Source organism: Microtus pennsylvanicus, chromosome 21 (assembly GCF_037038515.1).
Source record: "Microtus pennsylvanicus isolate mMicPen1 chromosome 21, mMicPen1.hap1, whole genome shotgun sequence".
Classification (NCBI taxonomy): Eukaryota; Metazoa; Chordata; class Mammalia; order Rodentia; family Cricetidae; genus Microtus; species Microtus pennsylvanicus.
In genome coordinates, this window is record NC_134599.1 from 8,203,599 (window position 1) to 8,222,970 (window position 19,372).

Genomic DNA, 19,372 nt, shown 5'->3' on the forward strand with positions numbered 1-19,372 from the left:
AGCCCCCACCAAGCAAAGCAGTTAGCTCATTAATAGTCAAAAAATTTAAAGAAAACACAATAATATACATAACCCAGATTCTGTGTATTTTCCATCTTTACGTGGATATATATATTTTTTAAGGATTTTTAAGTCATTGTTTTAATCTATGTCTGTTTCTACTCTTTTCTCTTTCCCAAACATATGTGTATTTATCAGTAACACTGTGACCTGTTCAGAGGTCTTTTTTGTCTGAATCTGTCATTATTATGTATCTGTAATCCTTTTTTTGACCAGGAGAGTTTTTAAAATGATAAGCAGGCTTAGCTAGGACCAAGGCAACAGCCCTGGATGCTGGTACTACCCCATTCTACTTTTCAACATGGTGGAGGTATGTTCACTGCCAGCTCTGGGAAGCAGCAGGTCCATGCCACCAGCAAGCTGCTTGTTGCACACTACCTACAAAATTTTTATTTTTTTTAATTTTTATTTATTTATTTTTTTGCTCTGAGAAAAAAATCTACCATGCAGCATGCTGTCCAGCTTGGAGATATCTCTATGTACCATGGTAGGAAGGTACCATGCTGTGCTCAAGCCCGAATTTCATGACATCTCTGCACCATGGCCTGCATGAGAGACACAACCAGTAAGCTGTCCTCAGCTTAGTTTAAGCTTTCTCAGGTCTATGTAGATGTACTTGCCCCACATTGGGTACCAAATGTAGGAAGATGTATGTGAATCCACAAGAACCCAGACAAAAGTATCTTACAACAAAGAGTGCTGCCATGGGCTTCCACTCTGCCTTGGGGTGAATGGAAGCAGCTCTCTCTGACCACCACCCAAGAGAGTGAGCAAGACCTAACTAGTTAAGAGGAAAGAAAGATCACAACATTAAATCTGTTCAGCTGAAAAGGGTGGGAGCTTAGGGGTGGAGTGCTTTGCAACCTTAATGTACACATGGCCCTAGGCACACGCCAACACCCCAGAAAGAAACAAAACCCCTTCTGAGCTATATGTTATTTTAAGCCAGAAGCTTTTAGCAGTTAAGACATGATTACATCTTATGTCAGAGAGCTTGTTAGTGGTTGCACTGTTAATAAGCATAGTCCAAGTGAGAAATACTTAGCCTTTGCAGGAAGAGCCAGTTAGGTGCTGTACTATTGTAGAATGAGCATGCCTTTGCAGTGAGGAGTCACTCTGAGCACATATAAATCCTCTAATAATATGTGCCTAGTTCTGGCCAGCGCACATAGGGAAGCAGCCTCACACAAAATGGTACCAGTTTATACACTTACATAGGCATTGGGCTTAAGCATTCCATATATGCTACCATCCTCTAATCTCTTTGAGGTCTTGACCCAGGTTACACTTGAACAATTTAAAGAGGTAAGAGTGGGCAGATGGAAGATTTACACAGCAAAGATACACCAGTGTTGTTTTGGTTGCTTGCTGTCCAGGGCCATCTTTCCCATTTGACAGAACTATGATAAAAGAACAGAGACCTAATGGCAGATCAGGATTTAATGATAGCTGTCACCATGTGCCACTCCCTGGAGCTGCAGCCCTAAAGGCATGTATTCTATATGGGAATGGGCCTCAAGGCTGGTCATTCTTGGTAAACAATCTCAGGAGTCCTAAACTTAGACAGCATGAGTCAACTATAGCCACTTCCCATCTGCCCAGGAAGGAGTCACCATGTGTTTCAGCAAGCAGCCCTGTTGTGGGTTACAGCTTAATACCAGGCCTGCAGGAAGAGGGCAGCAACCCATCAAAACACTGCAGTGTGGCTTGGTGCAGCAGGCAGTCTTTCCAGAAGTGCCCTTTGTGTGTGTGTGTGTATGTTCACATGTCACATAGAGGCTAAAGATATCTTCATCTACTGCTCTCCATATTTGGGGTTTGTTTTGCCCAGACAGGTTCTCTGACTAAAACTCAAGCCCTCTGGTTGGCTACTCTGGCAAGCAAGCAAGCCCAGACTGCCTTCCAGTGTTGGTATTACAGGTGTGATCACAATGTCTGGCATTCTACATGCGTGCCAGAGAGCCAACTCAGGTTTCCATGCTTGTACATCACTTACTACTGAACTGTCTCCAGTCCCTTTTATATTTCCTATTTTATATGAACCATCATTCAGGGGTTTTTTCTTAATTAGAATAATACAAAATTCTAACCAGATTATAAAGGTGAGGAAATAACCTTTTTTTTTTTTTGCCTTTTGCTTTTTGTTGTAGTCACAAAGTCCCTGAATTGCAATACTCCATTTCCAGGTTTCTCCTGAACTTTAGACATGCATTCCCATGCATATACATGTGTGTTTTCCACCTGTAGGTTCATATATGTTCTGTCCATAGCATGCTTTTTATGTCTTATATCAGAAATAGATGAGACACAGCACCAACTCTGCACAACTGCATACATTTGCACTTCCTTCCTAACTTGTGATCACTTTATTTCTGAGCAGTCCCACTGGTATAGCCCTGTAAAAGACAGCTGCATAAGGTGGAGTCTATGTTTATTTTATTTCATTTTTGTTACTCTTCCTCATAATGTGAAGGGGCCATGTGGGTGAAGTGAAGGTAAAAACTGCATCTCCCTGCTGCTTCAGTCCAGAGGCATTGGGTCTGGTCTGTAATAACAGATACTCTGAGTGGAATCTGGAGGCTTGGGGAAACTGTCCAAATCCGCTGAAGCAGAAGAACATCAAAACAGAATAAATAGCAAACTATACATAGTTCAGAATTTCTTTTGATAGAAATGGCAGCATGTGACAAATTCCCAGAATCCACTGGAATTGCTCCAGACATAGTATGTTCATCAAAGCATAACAAAGTCAAATCAAAGGAATATATCTAAGTCCCCATGTTGAGGTGGGTAAGATGAGATGTCCTTAATACAATTTTGTTTCATATGCTCAAGTAGCATTACAGTCTCGCAGTCACTGTTACAGACAGCATGTCGGAAAGAAGTGAGGAGAAATTGCTTTCCTACAACTTTCACAGCCTGAGATGAATTTTGAAGTCTCAGACTTTTTCTGTTTTTGTGTAACGGCAGTGAGTGTAAAATAAGGTGACAGGTGGGTGAAGTACAAAGCCCTTGACTCTTCCCTCAAGTAATCAAATGTTAGGATTTACCATGGTTCCCAGGTCATTGACTGTTGGCACAGTGCTTGCAGGCATTTAGTGTGGAAAGTCACCACTTATTGTGCTTTGGAATTCATTGGCCATCTTTTAACATGCTTGGACCCAAATCCCACAGTATTTTCTCAATTCTCTAAAGTACTCAGCCTTGGTCAGTAGCACGTAGTTCTGACAAAGACATTACTCATGGTCTTTACTTAGAGTGCAAAGCCCACTTAGAGTGATATGAAGAATTAGTGGGAAGATGCAAGAGTCCTTCAGGATGGTGGCTTTCACAGACAGCTGCATCCTCTCCAGGGCAATGTCAGCAGAGGCAAACAAACGCTGCACAATCTCAAACCTCTCAGTATCTCTCAGAGGAGCCAAGGCGGGGTCTTCAAAATCACATACCCTATCACCAGACAGAGCATGGAGCTGGAATGACAAATTTAAACAAAGGTAAACCAAAAAAAGTCCCAGAAAATCCTAAATTGTTAATACGTTTCTTAAAACCTTCAAATAGGATAGGAAAGCCAGTGACCATAATAAGATACATGCTATTGTGTTCAGTTGGTACTACTTTATTGAGAATATTTGTACATGAGTCTGTGGTTGTCTCGTCTCCTCTGGGTATCCGGTTAATGCATTTGGTAGAGTTCCTCCGAGTTCACCTTCAAATAACGGAAGCAGCATTGGAATTAGCTCTTCAATTCCTAGACTATCTTTAGGAAATTTCAGTTACTGTTTCCCTCTCATTGCTGGCCTGTTTAGAGTTGATACTTCTGTTGACTCAGCTAGCTGTGATACACATATCTGCATAGGCTTCTGGTTTTGCAGCACTGCAGTTGCTGCAGTCATTCCTTGTGATCCTCTGCTTCTGTTGTGTGTAATGTCTTCGTCCATCTCAGAGTGCCCAACTGCTACCAGCGCACACACCTAATTTGTTTTGACAATTTTGCTTTCCTTCCAAAACACCAGATTGTTTTCTTGATTTCTGTGGTTTTTTTTTTTTTGGTGTGTGTGTGTGTTGTTGATAAAGGGTCTCAGTATGTATCCCTGGCTGTCTTGTAACTCACTGTACAGATAAGGCTGGCCTGGAAAGCACAATGATCCTCCTGCCTCGTCTGCCCATACCTAGCTTTCTGTGTTTCTAAGTTTTGATTTTCTGCTGTGCTTTGGGTTTTGGTTTGTCCTTGTTTTCCCTATGTCCTTGAGTTGCAGCAGTCAGTTGCTTACAATCTTAAGATCTTTCTGTTGTCTGATATATGCCTTGTTCGAAACTTCCCTTTCACTGCTATGTTTGCTGTGGATCATGGATTTTGTTGTGTTCCTTGCATTTGTTTCTAGAATTTCTCCAGTTATCTATTAGTCACTAGGAACATGTATTTATATAATTTCTGTTCTTTTTTTTTAATTTTATTCCCTTGTGGTCACCAAAGATAGCTAATATTCATAGTTCCTATACTAAAAATGGACTTTGGGGTTGAAATACAGTGAGGTCATGCGTTAACTGGTTAGAATGTATGTGGATAGTTGGGTTTAGCAAAGAGGAGATGAACATGATTTTGCCTTTTTTTTATTTATTTATTTATTTATTTATTTATTTATTTATGCATGCAAGGAGAGAGATTCCTAAAACGTGTCTTTGGGAATAGTAATGGTTTCCAAAGAGTATTTTTTTTAAGGAATAAGCATGAATGAATCCTTAAACAGAAGCTATAAAGTGGTAGCTGGAATTATAGTGTCACCAGCTAACACCTCTATCAGTTTCAAGGGTTTTATAAAGACAAAAAAAAAAATCTCTTCCAGGCTAAACTGCTAGGAAAAAAAAAGACTCAGATTAGATACACCAATTTCTTTTTTCAGTTTAAAAAATCTAAGTATTTTGGTCCTTTGATTTAATGAGTGCAGAACTTAAGTGTACAAAAAGATTTAGTTACCAATATATTGTATCTAATGATTCATTCATTGCCATTGACTCTAAGGCAGCGGTTCTCAACCTATGGATGCATATCAAATTCATAGTAGTAGTAAAATTAGTTATGAAGAAACAATGAAATAATTTTATGACTGGGGTCACTACAACATGTATTAAAGGGTTGTAAGCATTAGGAAAGCTGAGAACCACTACTAAGGCCTTTATTCAGAAACTAGCCCATGGGGGCCAGAGACGTAGCTGAGCAGTTAAGCAGGCTTTGTTCTTAAAGAGGACTATTGGTTCCCAGTGCCCACATGGTGGCGGCTTCTGATCCAAAGGATCTGGCTCCCTTCTCTGACCCTTGAGGGGATCATACAGACAACACACTCATCATGTAAATAATACTTTAAAAAAAAAACTAGCAGAAAGATTCATGCTGGATTATGTCTTGGGAAAAGGGGGTGAACATTGACACAGGCTTTAGAACACTAAAGTTCTACTGATTTCAAAACTGAGCAGATGGGCAATGCAGCATGTGGCTAACATGCAGATAGTAAGGCTGTTGAAGGGGAAAACGCCAAGGGCAAAAGATTACATGCTACGTATCAGCAGACTGGCTTTAGCTTAGAGGAGGGTGGGACCTTGATAGAAACCTACAGACTTCTTCCTCTTCAAGATAGTTGTTCCTAAAAGTTCACCCACAACATTGTATATACCAGACAGTGGTGGTGCACACCTTTAACCCTAGCACTTGGGAGGCAGAAGCAGGTGAATCTCTGAGTTTGAGGCCAGCCTGATATACAGAGCTAGTTCCAAACTGTTTAGGACAACCAAAACTGTTATATAGAGTAACCTTGTCTCCGAAAACAAACGAAGAACATTGTATTTGTCTCTCAAAATCATTTGGCTAGTTACACCCCAATGTCTGGCAGCCCCATGGAGCCTGACAGTACCTTGGTGTCATTAAATCGTTTGTACCACTACAAGAACCCTGAGCACCCTTTCGCTGGGTTTGATTCACAGCCTGTAGTGAATGTAGTGTATGTAGTCTGTCTGTGCCCTTTCTTATTCCTGATATAATAGGGTTTAATGTGTTTTAGCTGTCATAGGTAGAATGTGGACAACTGGTTATTCTTGATTTCTTTTACAATAAACCAACTCTTACACTCTTCAAATTAAAAAAAAAAATGCATTGAGACTTATTTGTGACCTAACATGTTCTAGTGCTGACTAGTACATATTTCTAGTAAGAATGAGTTTGCTGTTACTGCTGCTGGTTAAGACGCCCTGTAACTTGGTAACACTCATGTGTTTAGACCGAAGTGTTTCTTTCATTTTGTGTCTAAATGTGCTGCCCAAAGTGGAAAAGGAAGGGAAGTCCCTGACTATACCTGTATTCGTCTCCCTTCTTGCACATCTACAGTTGTTCTGGCTATTGGACTGGTAATGTTGGACCCATATGTATTTGCCCTTCTGTATCTGGTTGCTGAACTGATCTATTTATGAATACATAGTGATTGCATTCTCTCTCTGATTGTTTAAAGTCCACTTTACCCTGTGAGATTATGAGTGTAACCTCTGCTTACTTTTGATTTCTATTTAGTTGCTTTTTCTTTTCCAGTTCCCTTTAATATGCTGTCTTAGCTAGGATTTCTGTTGTGAAGAGACATCATGACCATGGCAGCTCTTAAAAGAAAAACATTCCATTGGGGCCGGCTTACAGTTTCAGAAGTTTAGTCTGTTATCATCATGGTGGAACATGGCAGTATGCAGGCAGACATGGTGCTGAAGAAGGGTGGTGTGCAGGCAAACATGGTGATAGAGAAAGAACTGAGAGTTCTACATTTTGATTCAAAGGAAGCAGAATCCACTGTGTATCACACTAGGCATAGCTTGAGCATATAAGACCTCAAAGCCCACCCCCACAGTGACACACTTCCTCCAAGAAGGCCACACCCTAATAGTGCCATTTCCTATGGGCTAAGTATTCAAACACATGAGTCAGTCTTATGGGGAGCATATCTATTCAAACCACTACATACGCATACATCAGTGAATGGATTTCTTGTGGTTTGGTGTTCTTTGAGACAGGGTTTCTCTGTGGCTTTGGAGCCTGTCCTGGAACCAGCTCCTGTAGACCAGGTTGACCTCCACTCGAACTCATAGAGATATGCCTGTCTCTGCCTCCCAAGTGCTGGGATTAAAGTCATGTACCACTACTGCCCAGCTGAAACTAGTTTTTAAATGCCTTTTTTCTTCCCGGTCTGGAATCCCCACAGGCAAATATTTTCACCTATTTCTGTCCTAGATACCTTGTAGCTTTTCTCAATTACACACACCAGCCCCCTTGTCTTACTGAAGCAATTGGAAGGATTATCCTTAGGTTCTGCAGTGTTTCCTTGTGCTACTTCCTATTTTCAGAGCTTTGTGTGTTTTATTGCACTGATTGGATATATTGGCTCCAGAATTAATAGTCTTTGTTATTTTTTTTAACTAAGATTTCTAACTCTTAATTTTTCATTTATATCCCAAATTGCTTTTTGCTTCTTTGTGTTACTTTGTTTATATTATCTTGGAGCTCATTAATGTTTCCTTGGGATCATTACTGTAAACTCTTCAGACTTCCTTCTCAGAGATTATTTTTAGAGGAGAACAGCTATTCTCTTTGTGGCTGGCTTGTTCTCTGTATCCTGTACATTTGTGGAACATCCAATATTTTGAGGCACTTTCTGCAGGAATTTTTGTTCATTTTGTCAGCTGGATAGGTGCCCGGGCTTCAGTTACAAATGACCTCATTTGGTTCCTATCATTAGGGTCGAGGGGTACAGCAACAATGATGACCACAGTAGGGCTTTGCCATAAACACAGGCTTCCAAGAGTGCATTCAGCCATTATGGACTCATTGGTATGAGATTCAGAAAGAGCTATCCCTAGGTCTGTCCAGGTGAACATAGAACACATCATGAGTTGTAGAAGATGCTTGAGTCTGTAGCACCAACACCCACAATTCTAGAGCCACAGGATGGAACCAGCCCCTTTCTCCAGGTCTTACCAGGTAAATATCTCCAGTAACCATGGGATTTATGGTTTTGAAACATAAAGGAGTTCTTCCCTAGTCCTTTGGGGGTGGTTAAAGTCTCTGGGGCTTTATGGCCACTTTTGTTGATGTGTGGGATCGAGACTTTAGCTCATCCAGGACCAAGGTGATAAGCACAAGTTTTACTCAGTACCAGCAACTCTAATCCAAAGTCAATGGACTATGGAAGTTAAGTTCCTTGGGTCTTCCCAATAGTTCTGTTTTCCATGCTTAGCGGTGCAGGACTTTGGGGATAATTCCCCTTTGTGCCACGGCTTAATATGAGTGGTATGCAAGCCTGTTGTTTGGTGTCTGTGGCCGCAAGGCAAGGGTGGAAACATATCTAGATCATGCAAAGAGTAAGCAGTGGAGTGGCCAACTTGTGGCATAGTTTGCCATGAAGCTGAAGACCACAGATGTGATTCCAGCTACAAGCCAGAGTAGTGCTGAGGCTTTTTGCACCAGCAGCTACATTTCCAAAGCTGTAAGCACAGAAAGTTCTCTCTGTCATTAGGTGCAAGTATCACTGACAGCTGGGGCCCTGGTTGCTGGATTCCTGGAGCTGTAGGACCTACCTGGAAACTTGGCCAACTCGTGATAGACAGGTGCAAGTGAGGGTAGGCCTTCACAGGCATCTACAGCCCCACAGCCTCAAGGTTGTAGGGTGAGGAGGAGATGGCCCCCATGCATATGACTATGGTACCTCAGAGCCTGAAGTAGCAAAATGCTGTCAACACTGCCTTCCACCCAGTGTGGGCACAGGACAAAGGGTCCATAACAAGGTAAGAGTCTTGCTGATTATGGGAGGCCCAACTAAGGTGATCACCTTCTTTGGAGCCCTGTTTAAACAAGCAGGTTTCTCAGAGTGAACATTGAGCTGTATGTCCTCTGGCTTGGGCAGTTGCAGAATGATAAGGCCTACAGCCATTTTCCATTCTTTCTCCAGACAGCATTGGGTTTAGTGAAGGGCAGGGTATGTCCAACAGGTACTCCCTACATCGTTTAATGTTCCAGTCACTTTTTTGCTGACAAATGTTCCAGTCACTTTTTTGCTGACAGTTTTTTTTTTTTTTTTTTTTTGCTTTGGGGCAGGTACACACTCACCATTGCCACCACGTGGTCATTGGTTGTTTTGTTTATTAATGTAAATGGCAATATTAGAATTTCTCGGGTATTTGGGTGAACTCAGATATAGGTACTGTCATTTATTAATTGTTTTCTGCTTCAAGAACCTTTGCCCTGGCTACTCTGCATCCTTTGGGAATATTTTCTAGATTTCTCAACTGATTTAAATCTACCCTCTTAGTCCACAGCATGTGAATAGTGTATCTTACAATTTGTCCAAAACCTTAAAGAAGACTCAGCATCACTTGGACCTTCAAACCGGAGTGTGGGTAGATTGTGTGACTTTTCTAGGTAAGTCACTTTAAGACGTACACAATACTCCAGTCTTGAAGTGGGAAATCTACAGAGATTACTTGAGGACACCTAGGACGATCTTCCTTTTAAGAAACCTGTTTTGTCTGCTGAGCAGCTCCAAATGCAGGCAAGTGCATCTGCAGGCAGCAGGAGTCCATCCATTTTTGGAACTGGTTCCTGGCTGGTCCTGGAACATCAGCCAAAATCAGAGCCAGAGCTCACTGCAAAGAGTGCTAAGTGAGTTCATTAGGGCCTGGCTCCCATAGCACGAGTTTCTTCTCTGTGTACTTCCTGAATGGCTTCAATTAGTCCCTAAATACTCAAGAAACAGACTTTGGAAATGCTGAACACTCACTGCTGCAAGAGGGAACAGAGCTGTTTTGCTCATCATCTCATACAATTAGTACAATTATATCATTTCTATAATCAAACTACACAAGCAGCCATCACCCTCAGCTGGTCTGAGATATGGTGGCATGTTTCCAAGTAGTTGAGTATCCCCTGGGGCACGGACTCTGTGGTCAGTTCTGATGGCACCAGCCTAGCTATGTGATAAGATACCTAGTGATCCTGGCTTCTGACACATCCTACATACAGAACAACATCTAAGACCACCTATATGCTTTGGTATTCCCAGAGGACATGCAGAACGTAAGAAGGCCTATCTGGGCAGTCTGCATTGCCAGCTTTGCTGTGAGGTAACATGGGGGCTTGGCACTATACCAGACCTTAAAACAAGTGATCCAGGGCCCTCTACCAGCACAGGCTGTGTGAGAGAAGCTGCCTCTGGACAATCTGGGGCAGCCTGTTGCTGGTCTCTGCTAACTGCCCTCTCTGGAACTTGAGAACTTGCTCCACTCTGCGGTTAGACTCATTACTGATCTCCTGCTCTTGCAGTGGTACTGATACTGTAAGAGGATGGGAGAAGCTGTCTCCTTCAGAGAGAAGCCCTGAGTGCTTTCTGGGAAATGTGACACAAAGCAGCTTCAAACCATGCCACACACTGCAGTGGCCAACAGCAGGGTGTTGGGCCTCTCGATACCAAAAGTCTCCAAACTGAGGAAAGAACAGTATTTGGAGTTGGCACACAAGGCTGCTTTGCTAGCCAGTTCTTTGAACACTTTGCTCTGTACCTCAGACATCCCCCCACCCATATGTTAATGATATGTGCTTACACACTCAAGCTGAGAAACTAGAGGTGTTATACCAGCTGCATAGCAGCTATCCCTCATCATCCCTAGTCTTTTCCACCCCACTGTCCCAGCTGAAGGTTCCTTACCAGGTGGCACAGCGTACGAATAATGTGAAGTTTACAGCAAGTCCCCAGGAGAACTGTGGCATTATCTGGCATTTCTGTAGAAGACATGCATCATGGTCATGGTCACTGTCAAAAACAAGTTTGTGGAAGCCAAGCATGGTGATGCATGTTGTAATATCATTTGAGAGGTTAGGCAGAAGAATCACAAGCCTGAGACACTGTGAGCCCTTATATTAAAAAGAAAGAACAGTTCAGCCATCCCTAGGTGGTGTCCAATTTATACTTCATTACCTTGCTACCACCAGTTAAAGTAAGTGTGACTGGGCTAGGAGTGGTGGAATACTCTTAATCCTAGCACTTGGGAGGCAGAATCTCTGGGTTCTGGGTCAGCCAGAGCTACACAGACTGTCAGGAACAAGAGTGTGGTCATATTTGAAGGCAGTGCTGGTGATCTGAGGGATCTCCCTGGGAATCTAGTCACTAGAAGATGTTCTTTGACATCGAATTTGCTAGTTAGCAAGAAGGGCATGGACTCTGGGAAAGGATAATTGGCTCAAAAAAAGCAGTGCTTGAATGGTTAGAACCATTCCAGCTAACTAGGCTGGAGCTTCTATCAGGAAGCTTTGTTTTGTTTCTGCTTTTCTAAGACATTCTTGCTATGTAACCCAGAATAGCCTTGAATTTGCAATAATCCTGCCTCTTCCAAGTACTGGGATTTACAGGCATGAGAATATGAAACATATAAACATTCAAGACCATAGCGTGGGGTATTCTCTAGGAACCTATCAATTTTACACACTAGAAGGTATTTAGGAATACATGTCATATACACCACATAAACATGAAGGGCTCCATCATGCCACCAGTCCCTTTGGGAAAGAAAGCTCCAACAGGGCTAATCAGTGACACAACAAAGTTGGGACAGAATTGTGAGAGGCTAGAGCTACACCAGACGACCCTGCCAAAGAGAATTCAAATCAGTGCCATTCATGCATCTATGCAATACTTCCCATATAAAATAAGAGCTGCTGAGATGAACCTAATCCTCAGCGCATTACCTTGGAGCTGCTAAGTCACCTGGTATAGTGACCACTCATGAACTTCATGACCACCTACATTACAGATGACATGTCATAGGCTGTGACCCAGAGAGGACAAAAGGACAAGGCTGCTGAAGGAAGGGGCAGCCCTGTTAGGTGATCCCACCAGAGAAACCTAACACAACCTTCCAGTGTGATCATGCCCCTGCCTCTGAGGAAGCTCACAGTTTTCATATATCCCCAAGGAGGCCCTCACTCCACTTCAAGAAGAGGATAGAAAGCACAGGGCTGAGAAGGGCATGTAGTGTCAACCAAGCACTGACACATTTCAACCCATTCACCTTCCAGAATGCCTCTTGCCTCATGAAATCACTACTGCATCCCTCATCCCTAGAGGTGCTTAACAGAGCTGTGAACACATCACAAAGGGCTCTCGCCCTGGTGCATGTCCTAGGCCAGTCATGCTCTGTCCTCCCCTAACTACCTGGCTGCCCAGTATAAGGCTGCCCAGGAAGTCAGGGGAAAAGCGATTCAGTTACAAATGAGGTTCTGTGGTGCTGAGATCTTGGATTTGCCAAGATTTGCTCATGGTCAAAGGGGCAGAGGAAGCTTTCTGGGAGACAGGCAGTGCTGGAAGCGACTAAGCAGGATAAAGCCAAATAAACACTGTCAGGGCCCAAGAGAACTACTTTCTATTCCAGCACTATCCCCAGATCTTAGGACGCCATGCTGTCTGGAAGAATTGGCCAAGAAGGGTCCAGGGTTAACTAGAATACTATCAAAAGATCTTTAAATCAGCCAAACTTTGTGGCTGCTGTTATAACATCAGTGGAAAGAGCAGGGTTGATGTAGATGCTGGTTACACATAAAACTTCCCCTGCATCCAGCTTCCAAATGGGAATAAGTTTTGTGTTAAAACCCCTTGTATGGTCAGCAACAGAACTGTATCAAGGCCAGGGAGAATGTGACTGGTATAGTCTGTCAGCCATGGGCTATTCTACATAGAAACGCTTTAACTAGTGTAGGATATAAAAGAAGCCTTCTCACAAACTGACAGAAAGTCTATACTCAAGCATGTTCACTGTTAACATGGGTCTAGCTCTAGGTGGAGTTTCACAGAGCCTATGTCTCATATCTGGTCTCAGTCAGCCACTCGAAGACTTTCTCTGATTTAGAACAAGACACAGGGTTTATCCATCAGCACATCAAGCTGGAACATTCTTTCTGATTCATTTTTTAAACACTGAAAGTTCCCTGGGCCTTTCCCTTTGTAGTACTGGGGAGAAAGCCCCTGTATCAGGACCCCAGTGCCTATTAGCATGCATTGGAGGGAAGTTGGGCCTCCAAGGATGAGATATAGCTACAGCTGCTTCACAGAGGGTACCACCAGACCTTCCTACACGGTGGGCTCTGCTTGACAGTAACTAAAATCCACTCCCCCTGGGAAACCATTTTAAGACCTATGCAGAAACACAGCCACAGCCTGCCTCCTCACCTGTGCATAACACACCACTACACTGAACCCTGAGAGTACCTTGAAGGGGGGCACAAGTGTGCAAGGAGGAAGGAAATGACAAACACCTCCAAAGGAAGGTGACTCTCATGTGGATCACAGGCTGCATTCTGAAAAGGACTTCCAGTGAGGAAACCAGAAGGTAGTCCTCCCTGAGTAAGACAGTCATCCCTCGGAGTGTGGCAGGGTTCTCCCTGGCTTTCCACCTCTTATCTTCAGGACTGGAAGGAGACAACTGTACCAAAGCATCCTTGGTCATCATTGCTTCTGTGTCCCTGGCACATACAGAAAGCAACACCATTTCCCAGTCATGGCAGACATTACCCTGTTCTTTTTTGTCTCGGTTTCCATACCTGCTAGTGCACTGACCAGGAAGTAGGCTGTTGCAAAGAGCTTCTGGTTGCTGACCTCATCCTGCGGGCCAGGACGCTCACCCTGTACCCTGCACCCCACCAGCTGCAGGAAGGTTGTGAGGTCCTGCTGCTGCCTGTCTGTCAGCTCCTCCATCGCCAAGACAGCCTGTGCGGACCAGAGGCCGCCAGCCATATCATCACACTACAACGCAGAAGGGGAAAAGAGACTATGGTGAAGCTAGAACCCATTGAAATGCAGCTCAACTGAGCCTCGGCCCTACCCCACTTTCCCAATACCCCGTGCACTTCCCCACCTCCAGGTAAAGCAAGCACTGGGCCCTTTCCTGTACTTTGATGCTATCCATGGGCTTAAATTTCCTCCTAAGGACACACTAAGGTGAGCCTTGCCCAAGTGCTATCCTTCCCCAAGGAAAGGAAAAGAGTCGTGCAGGAAATGTTGGGCACAAAGAACCTTTCAGACCAAGACAGGCTATGGAGTTTTACCAGACACCAGGGACAAGCGGCTACATACCAAACTGATGAATGGAATATAAAAGCAACATTCCTTCCTGGATCTCACACTAGAAACAGACCTCTAAACCTAGTGTGTCCCCAGCCTGCCTTGGCAACCTTGTCCCTCCTCACAGGGCTGCTCTGGAGTGGGATGGCACTGCCCATGAGCCTGTTCTGACCCCTGAGCTAGCTGTACTCCATAAGTATGCCATGTCCCTTCTGACACCCACCAGCAAGCTGGTGCTCTGCCAGCATCGGACAGGGCAGATGCGACTCTCTCCACAAGGGACCAGCCTGACATTTTCCCCTAGGAAGGAGTTATTTTATGGAGTAAAAGTCATGGGACTGGAACATGTGTGTCCTTCCTGAAGGCAAACTGGACTGTTTGGACAACTGCAATTCTGCCCCCTGGTTACCAAGCTCTCCAACACAGACTCAGATCAAGAGGGAAGATAATATATGAGTGGCTCTCTGGACACCTAAATCATTTGAGCAGTATAGGAAAAGAAAGACGAAAAACATCACAATGAAAAGAAAATTTTCAAAGCTTCAGCCTCATTAAGAACAAAAAATCTGAGCTCATAGAGGGTAAGCAGCTGGCATCTCCCTCAAAATCTGGCTGTTGCAAAACAGCAATAAATACCTACTTATCTGTTCTAAATGGGACCGCTGGCTGACAGCTCTATCACATAGCCTCTTCCCTGCGAGCTGAATGAGTGTCCTCCTGCAGTCTCAGAATGGGGCCTGTTTGGAATGCGTCTTCGCAGGCATCAATAAGGTGAGAGTCTCAAAGCAAGAGCACCCTGTACCTAGTAATGGGGATCCTTAATGAGTGTTGTGTCTAGAGGAGACCCCAACAAACAAGGGAGGACAGGACAGAGTAAGAGTGGAGCAGCTACACGCCGAAGAAGGACAGGAGTGCCCAGAAACTGCAGGGAACAAGGATTCTTCCCGGGATCTTTCAGAGGGGTATGGGCCTGCTGCCACTGTCAATTCTGGATTCTGCCCTCCAGGTCTGGAAGAGAGTAATTTCTGATATTTTAAAGCCCCAAGCCTGTGGTCATGTGTTATAGCTCTAAGAAAGTCACTTATTCCTCTCTGCCTGATGTCAGCTACAAGTTTATATGGTAAAACTTAATTTCAAATTATCCCAAAGCCGTCCTAAGGAGTCTAGCCTGTGCACATTCTAAGAGCAACCAGGTACAGACCCAAACTCAACACCCTTCCCCGCCTCTCACCCCCACCCCCCTCTCCCTCTCCCACCCCCTGCTGCCTCACCACTTGCTCCAGAGCCTTGAGGAGTTCCTCGTCAAACAAAACTGTCTGCAGGAGGCAGAACAGCGCCATCTGCTGCTGGGCAGGTAACTCTGCAAAGGGATGGAAGCTTCTCTCCAGGTGTGCAGCCGCTGTGGAAGCAGAGCAGATTCAGGGTCAGGCCTAGCTCCCAACCTACCTCCCAGTCCTTCCAAAGGACTCCAGGTTCAGAGTCAGCTGTGGGGCTCGGAGATACACAGTACCCTGGGTGGCTCTCAAGAATCCGGGAAGCTACAAGAAAGGAAACGGAGACAGGGAAGCCCACTGTGATACCCCAGGCCTCACCTGTCTCTGCCCATGCAGTGCTAAGCTTGACCAGGTAGTTCCTGGAAGCCACTTATGCTCTTCTTTGGCATGGTAGCTATAGGAATACGTCCTCAAGACTGAATCAATAAGCATGAGCCACACTGGTCCCCAAACACGTCCTTCCTGGCACTGGCTAGTGATGCACTGCTGCTTGGCATGCTTCCTTTTCAGTGCACGGTGAAAGGGTCAGCACTCAACATGCACAGCAAACATGGCTTCCACTTCCCTCCCCGTGCCTTCCACTCCTGCTCAAGATGAGCACATGCCGCTTACACCCTCCACAGGAGGCCTGGGAGCCTGTGCCCTATAGTCCTCTTTCCTGAGGACAGTCAAAAGTGGAATTAAGTAAATTAAGCCAAAAAAGATGGGCTGGGATGGTGCTTTCCTACCGAGGGCCGCAAGCTGATACAGAAATGCATGGCCTTGCTGGTGGACGTCTAGGAAGCAATTGACAAAGAACTCCTGAGCCACATCTTCAAACCCTCCCCTGGAACACAATTCAGTCTTCTCCAGACTCTGCCTAAAAAGAAAGGCTGTCCTGGTTAACCTAGAATCTGAGAGCTCAAATACCAGGCCAGAGGTCCACCATCCCAGGTTCCTAGGGTACCCAGCCAATAGGATGGGCAGCTCAGCTTGGAGTGGAGGGAGTTCCTGCCTCACCCGCTTCTGCAGGGCAACTCCAGTCCAGTCACAATTACATCTTATAAGTAGACACCTCATGTTTAGTCAACTCTTGTCCCAGGAAAGATATACCTTAAACCCAGGTCTCCATCACCCTGTCCTCCAACACTGACATTTTGTGACAGGAACAGCATCCTCTGGTTAGGGATTCACTGAAGCCCCAGGTAAGAAGCTCGTTTCTTGCTATGCAAGGCAGAACATATTCTGAGCCAGCCCTGGCTTCTGAGCTCTGACCTCATCTCGTTTCTCCTTTTCCTCACCCAGTTCCCCCTACTGCACACTGCTCTCCTGCGCTCAGCAAAGCAAACCAGTTCTGAAGCAACAAGCTGTGTGGAGCAAAGAATTGCTATGGCCAGTTCAGGGGTATGGCCCCTCTGCCATGTGGGTGAGGCACTTCTGTGGTATTCACCATGCTGACAAAGAGCAGCTGCCATGCACTGAAGCCCAGGATGTGGCAGAAGTGACAGAGACCCTGGGGTCTCCAACTCTGCTCATTACTGCCATTCTCAGTAGTCAGGTTCTGTGGTCCAGGGGAAGAAAACTGCCAGGCACCTGGACAGCACACTCCTTGGCCTCCCACACTGACCCGCCTAGGGTCTCTTTCCATTTTTCAAAATAGTAACCAAGAACTGGCCCTCCTTAAGATCCAAGGGGATCTTGAAGATAACATCACCTCTAGGGAAAGAGGGTCCACTTCTCTATCTGTCCATAACTATGCTTCAAGCCATACCTTGTTTTAAAACGTGTAGTGGCCCATCCTGGGGAGAGGTCCCTTGACCGCCATCCGGCATGTCCAGGAATGCAAATTCTCTGTAGGCCAAGGGGTCCAAGTAGACAGAGTCAACTTTCTTCTCATGTTCAAAGCCACCATGCTTCCCTTGGAGGAGACAGAATTCTGTAGTGGGGAGAAAAGCCCACACCAGGCATGGGTCAGCACAGCTCACCCACATCTCGTCACCTTTCCATAGCTCAGGCTGTGCTAAAAGACTACAGAAAGGCGTTTGTTTCTTTGCATCTGCTTTTTGAGACAGTCTGGGTTGAATGAGAAGTATCTCCCGTAGGCTCATCATTTGTGCATTTGGTTCCCAGTTGGTGACATCGTTTGAGAGGTACAACCTTGAGCTATGATCATCCAGTGTGATCTCAGCCTCTGCCCCTCCATGACAGACTCTTCTTTACCTGGGACTAGAAGCCAAAGGACACTCTCAAGTTGTCTTTGGCCACTGTGTTTGTCACAACAACAGAAAAAGAACTAGTAAAGAGGTTTGCTAAATAGCCCAGCCTGACTTCTAACCCCAGATCCTCCTGCCTCAGCCTCCCAAGTGCTGGGATTACGGACGTATGCTACCATGTCTGCCCTCCTGAGGATTTTCACACTAGGTCTGATGAAGCATCGCGTGGCAGACAAAATAGCCCCGCGTCTGCACTACAGCAAGCTTAGGAGTACCCAAAGGCTCCTTCTGTGTCCTTGTCCTCTGAGATGAGGAGGAACCTTGCGTCTCCTGGAGGGTGTTGCCACCACTTCAGAGAAGGGTCTGAAAACCTGAACTTCTGTTCTCCACCACATTCACATCCCTTCACTGTAAACTCCTTTGGGTTCCACATCCTAGTGGCATCACGGCGAAGGAGAACCAGAGAAGGGCTCCTGACTAACGCAGAACCCAAGCAGTCACCTTCCAGCAGAAGTTCTCTGGGCCAGGATCTAGATACTCTAGACAAGAAGAGCACTGGAGCACAGGGCTCGAGAGTGGCAGGGTGTTTCCAGACAAGGATTAACTCTGGGGAGACCAGACGACAGTGGTGTAGGTGATAAGAGATCAAGCTGGGGATACTTGTGTGGCAAAGTTCATGCTGGGAACAGAGCACCGCAGACAGTGTTTGAGCAGGTAAATAGAATGCTCTGATTATGGTTTCAAATCCTCACTACTAACTACACTGCAGGACAGAAGAAGACATCGGACATGCTGGGTGAGAAGGGAGTTGCTTCAGTCCCCACAGCCTCAGACAGAAGTGTGGGACTGGAAGGCAGGGTGAGGACAGTGTCACTGCTGGGGGCATCAGACTGGAGGATTCACACTGCAGAATGAGCCCATGGCCGCTGCCCAAGAGCAAACCCAGCTCCACAGTGATGGATGGTGCCTCTGATTAGACCTGTGAGAGGTGTGTAAGGGGGGTTTCATGGCAGCTGGGAACACAAGGGTGGAGGAGGGTTCACAGTGACTTACAAGATGACTAGGGTGGTTATCCAGGGTAACGTTGCCATAGGCAGGAAGCTTGAATGGGCATCTCCTTTCAGTTCCCACAGGCAAGAAGCATGGACAGGCATCTCCTTCCAGCTCCTATAGGACAGCTAGGAAAGCCGTCCACAGTAACCGTGCCAGAGGCAGAAAGTGTGGGCAGGCATCTCCTTCAGTTCCCACAGGTCTGTTGATGAGACTGCATCAGAACATTCCGTGTGGAGTGACAGGAAATGCAGATGGGTAGCAAGGGAAAGCAGTTATTAAGTCATTGTGGACCCGGTCACAACATGCAAAGGTGTGGCGCTGCCTCCAAGGCCAGGGCATGGGAAATGAGCCAAAGGCAGTGATGGGGATTAAGAGGGGCAGCTGAAATCAGAAAGCACGAAAAGAGAAGCCCCTGGGAAAAACAGGCCACCCCAAATGAGCTATAGGCAGCTTGACAGGCAAGAACTTCTTGCCTGGTCTCTAGCCACCAAGGATCCTCCCAGAGTTCATAGCCATCCCCTCACATGAGCCACGTGTTCAAGGACCTTAGAGAAATGACACGTTCCCAGTAGCTAAATAAAAAATTAAAATGTACTAGAACTGAGTTGATCAAAACAATTGCAGTTACGTGCACACAATGGAATAGTACTCATCCACAAAA

At 45.3% G+C, this 19,372-nt stretch overlaps 1 protein-coding gene across 2 annotated transcripts in view; it reads right to left on the reverse strand.

Annotated features, from left to right (window-relative positions):
* Window positions 1-483: 483 nt before the first annotated feature.
* Window positions 484-19,372, reverse strand: part of Gsdme (gasdermin E) — a 62,068-nt gene continuing 43,179 nt past the window's right edge. Inside the window, exons 6-10 of one of the 2 annotated variants that reach the window (XM_075955162.1) lie at window positions 17,217-17,381; window positions 15,464-15,591; window positions 13,673-13,874; window positions 10,788-10,861; window positions 484-3,530 (exon numbers count right to left, since the gene is read on the reverse strand). In XM_075955162.1, the coding sequence (XP_075811277.1) occupies window positions 3,297-3,530; window positions 10,788-10,861; window positions 13,673-13,874; window positions 15,464-15,591; window positions 17,217-17,381 (803 nt within the window). In that variant the 3' untranslated portion in view covers window positions 484-3,296. Of the gene's footprint in view, window positions 3,531-3,669; window positions 3,767-10,787; window positions 10,862-13,672; window positions 13,875-15,463; window positions 15,592-17,216; window positions 17,382-19,372 lie in introns of those variants that run through there. The other variant, XM_075955163.1, reaches the window with a different exon arrangement.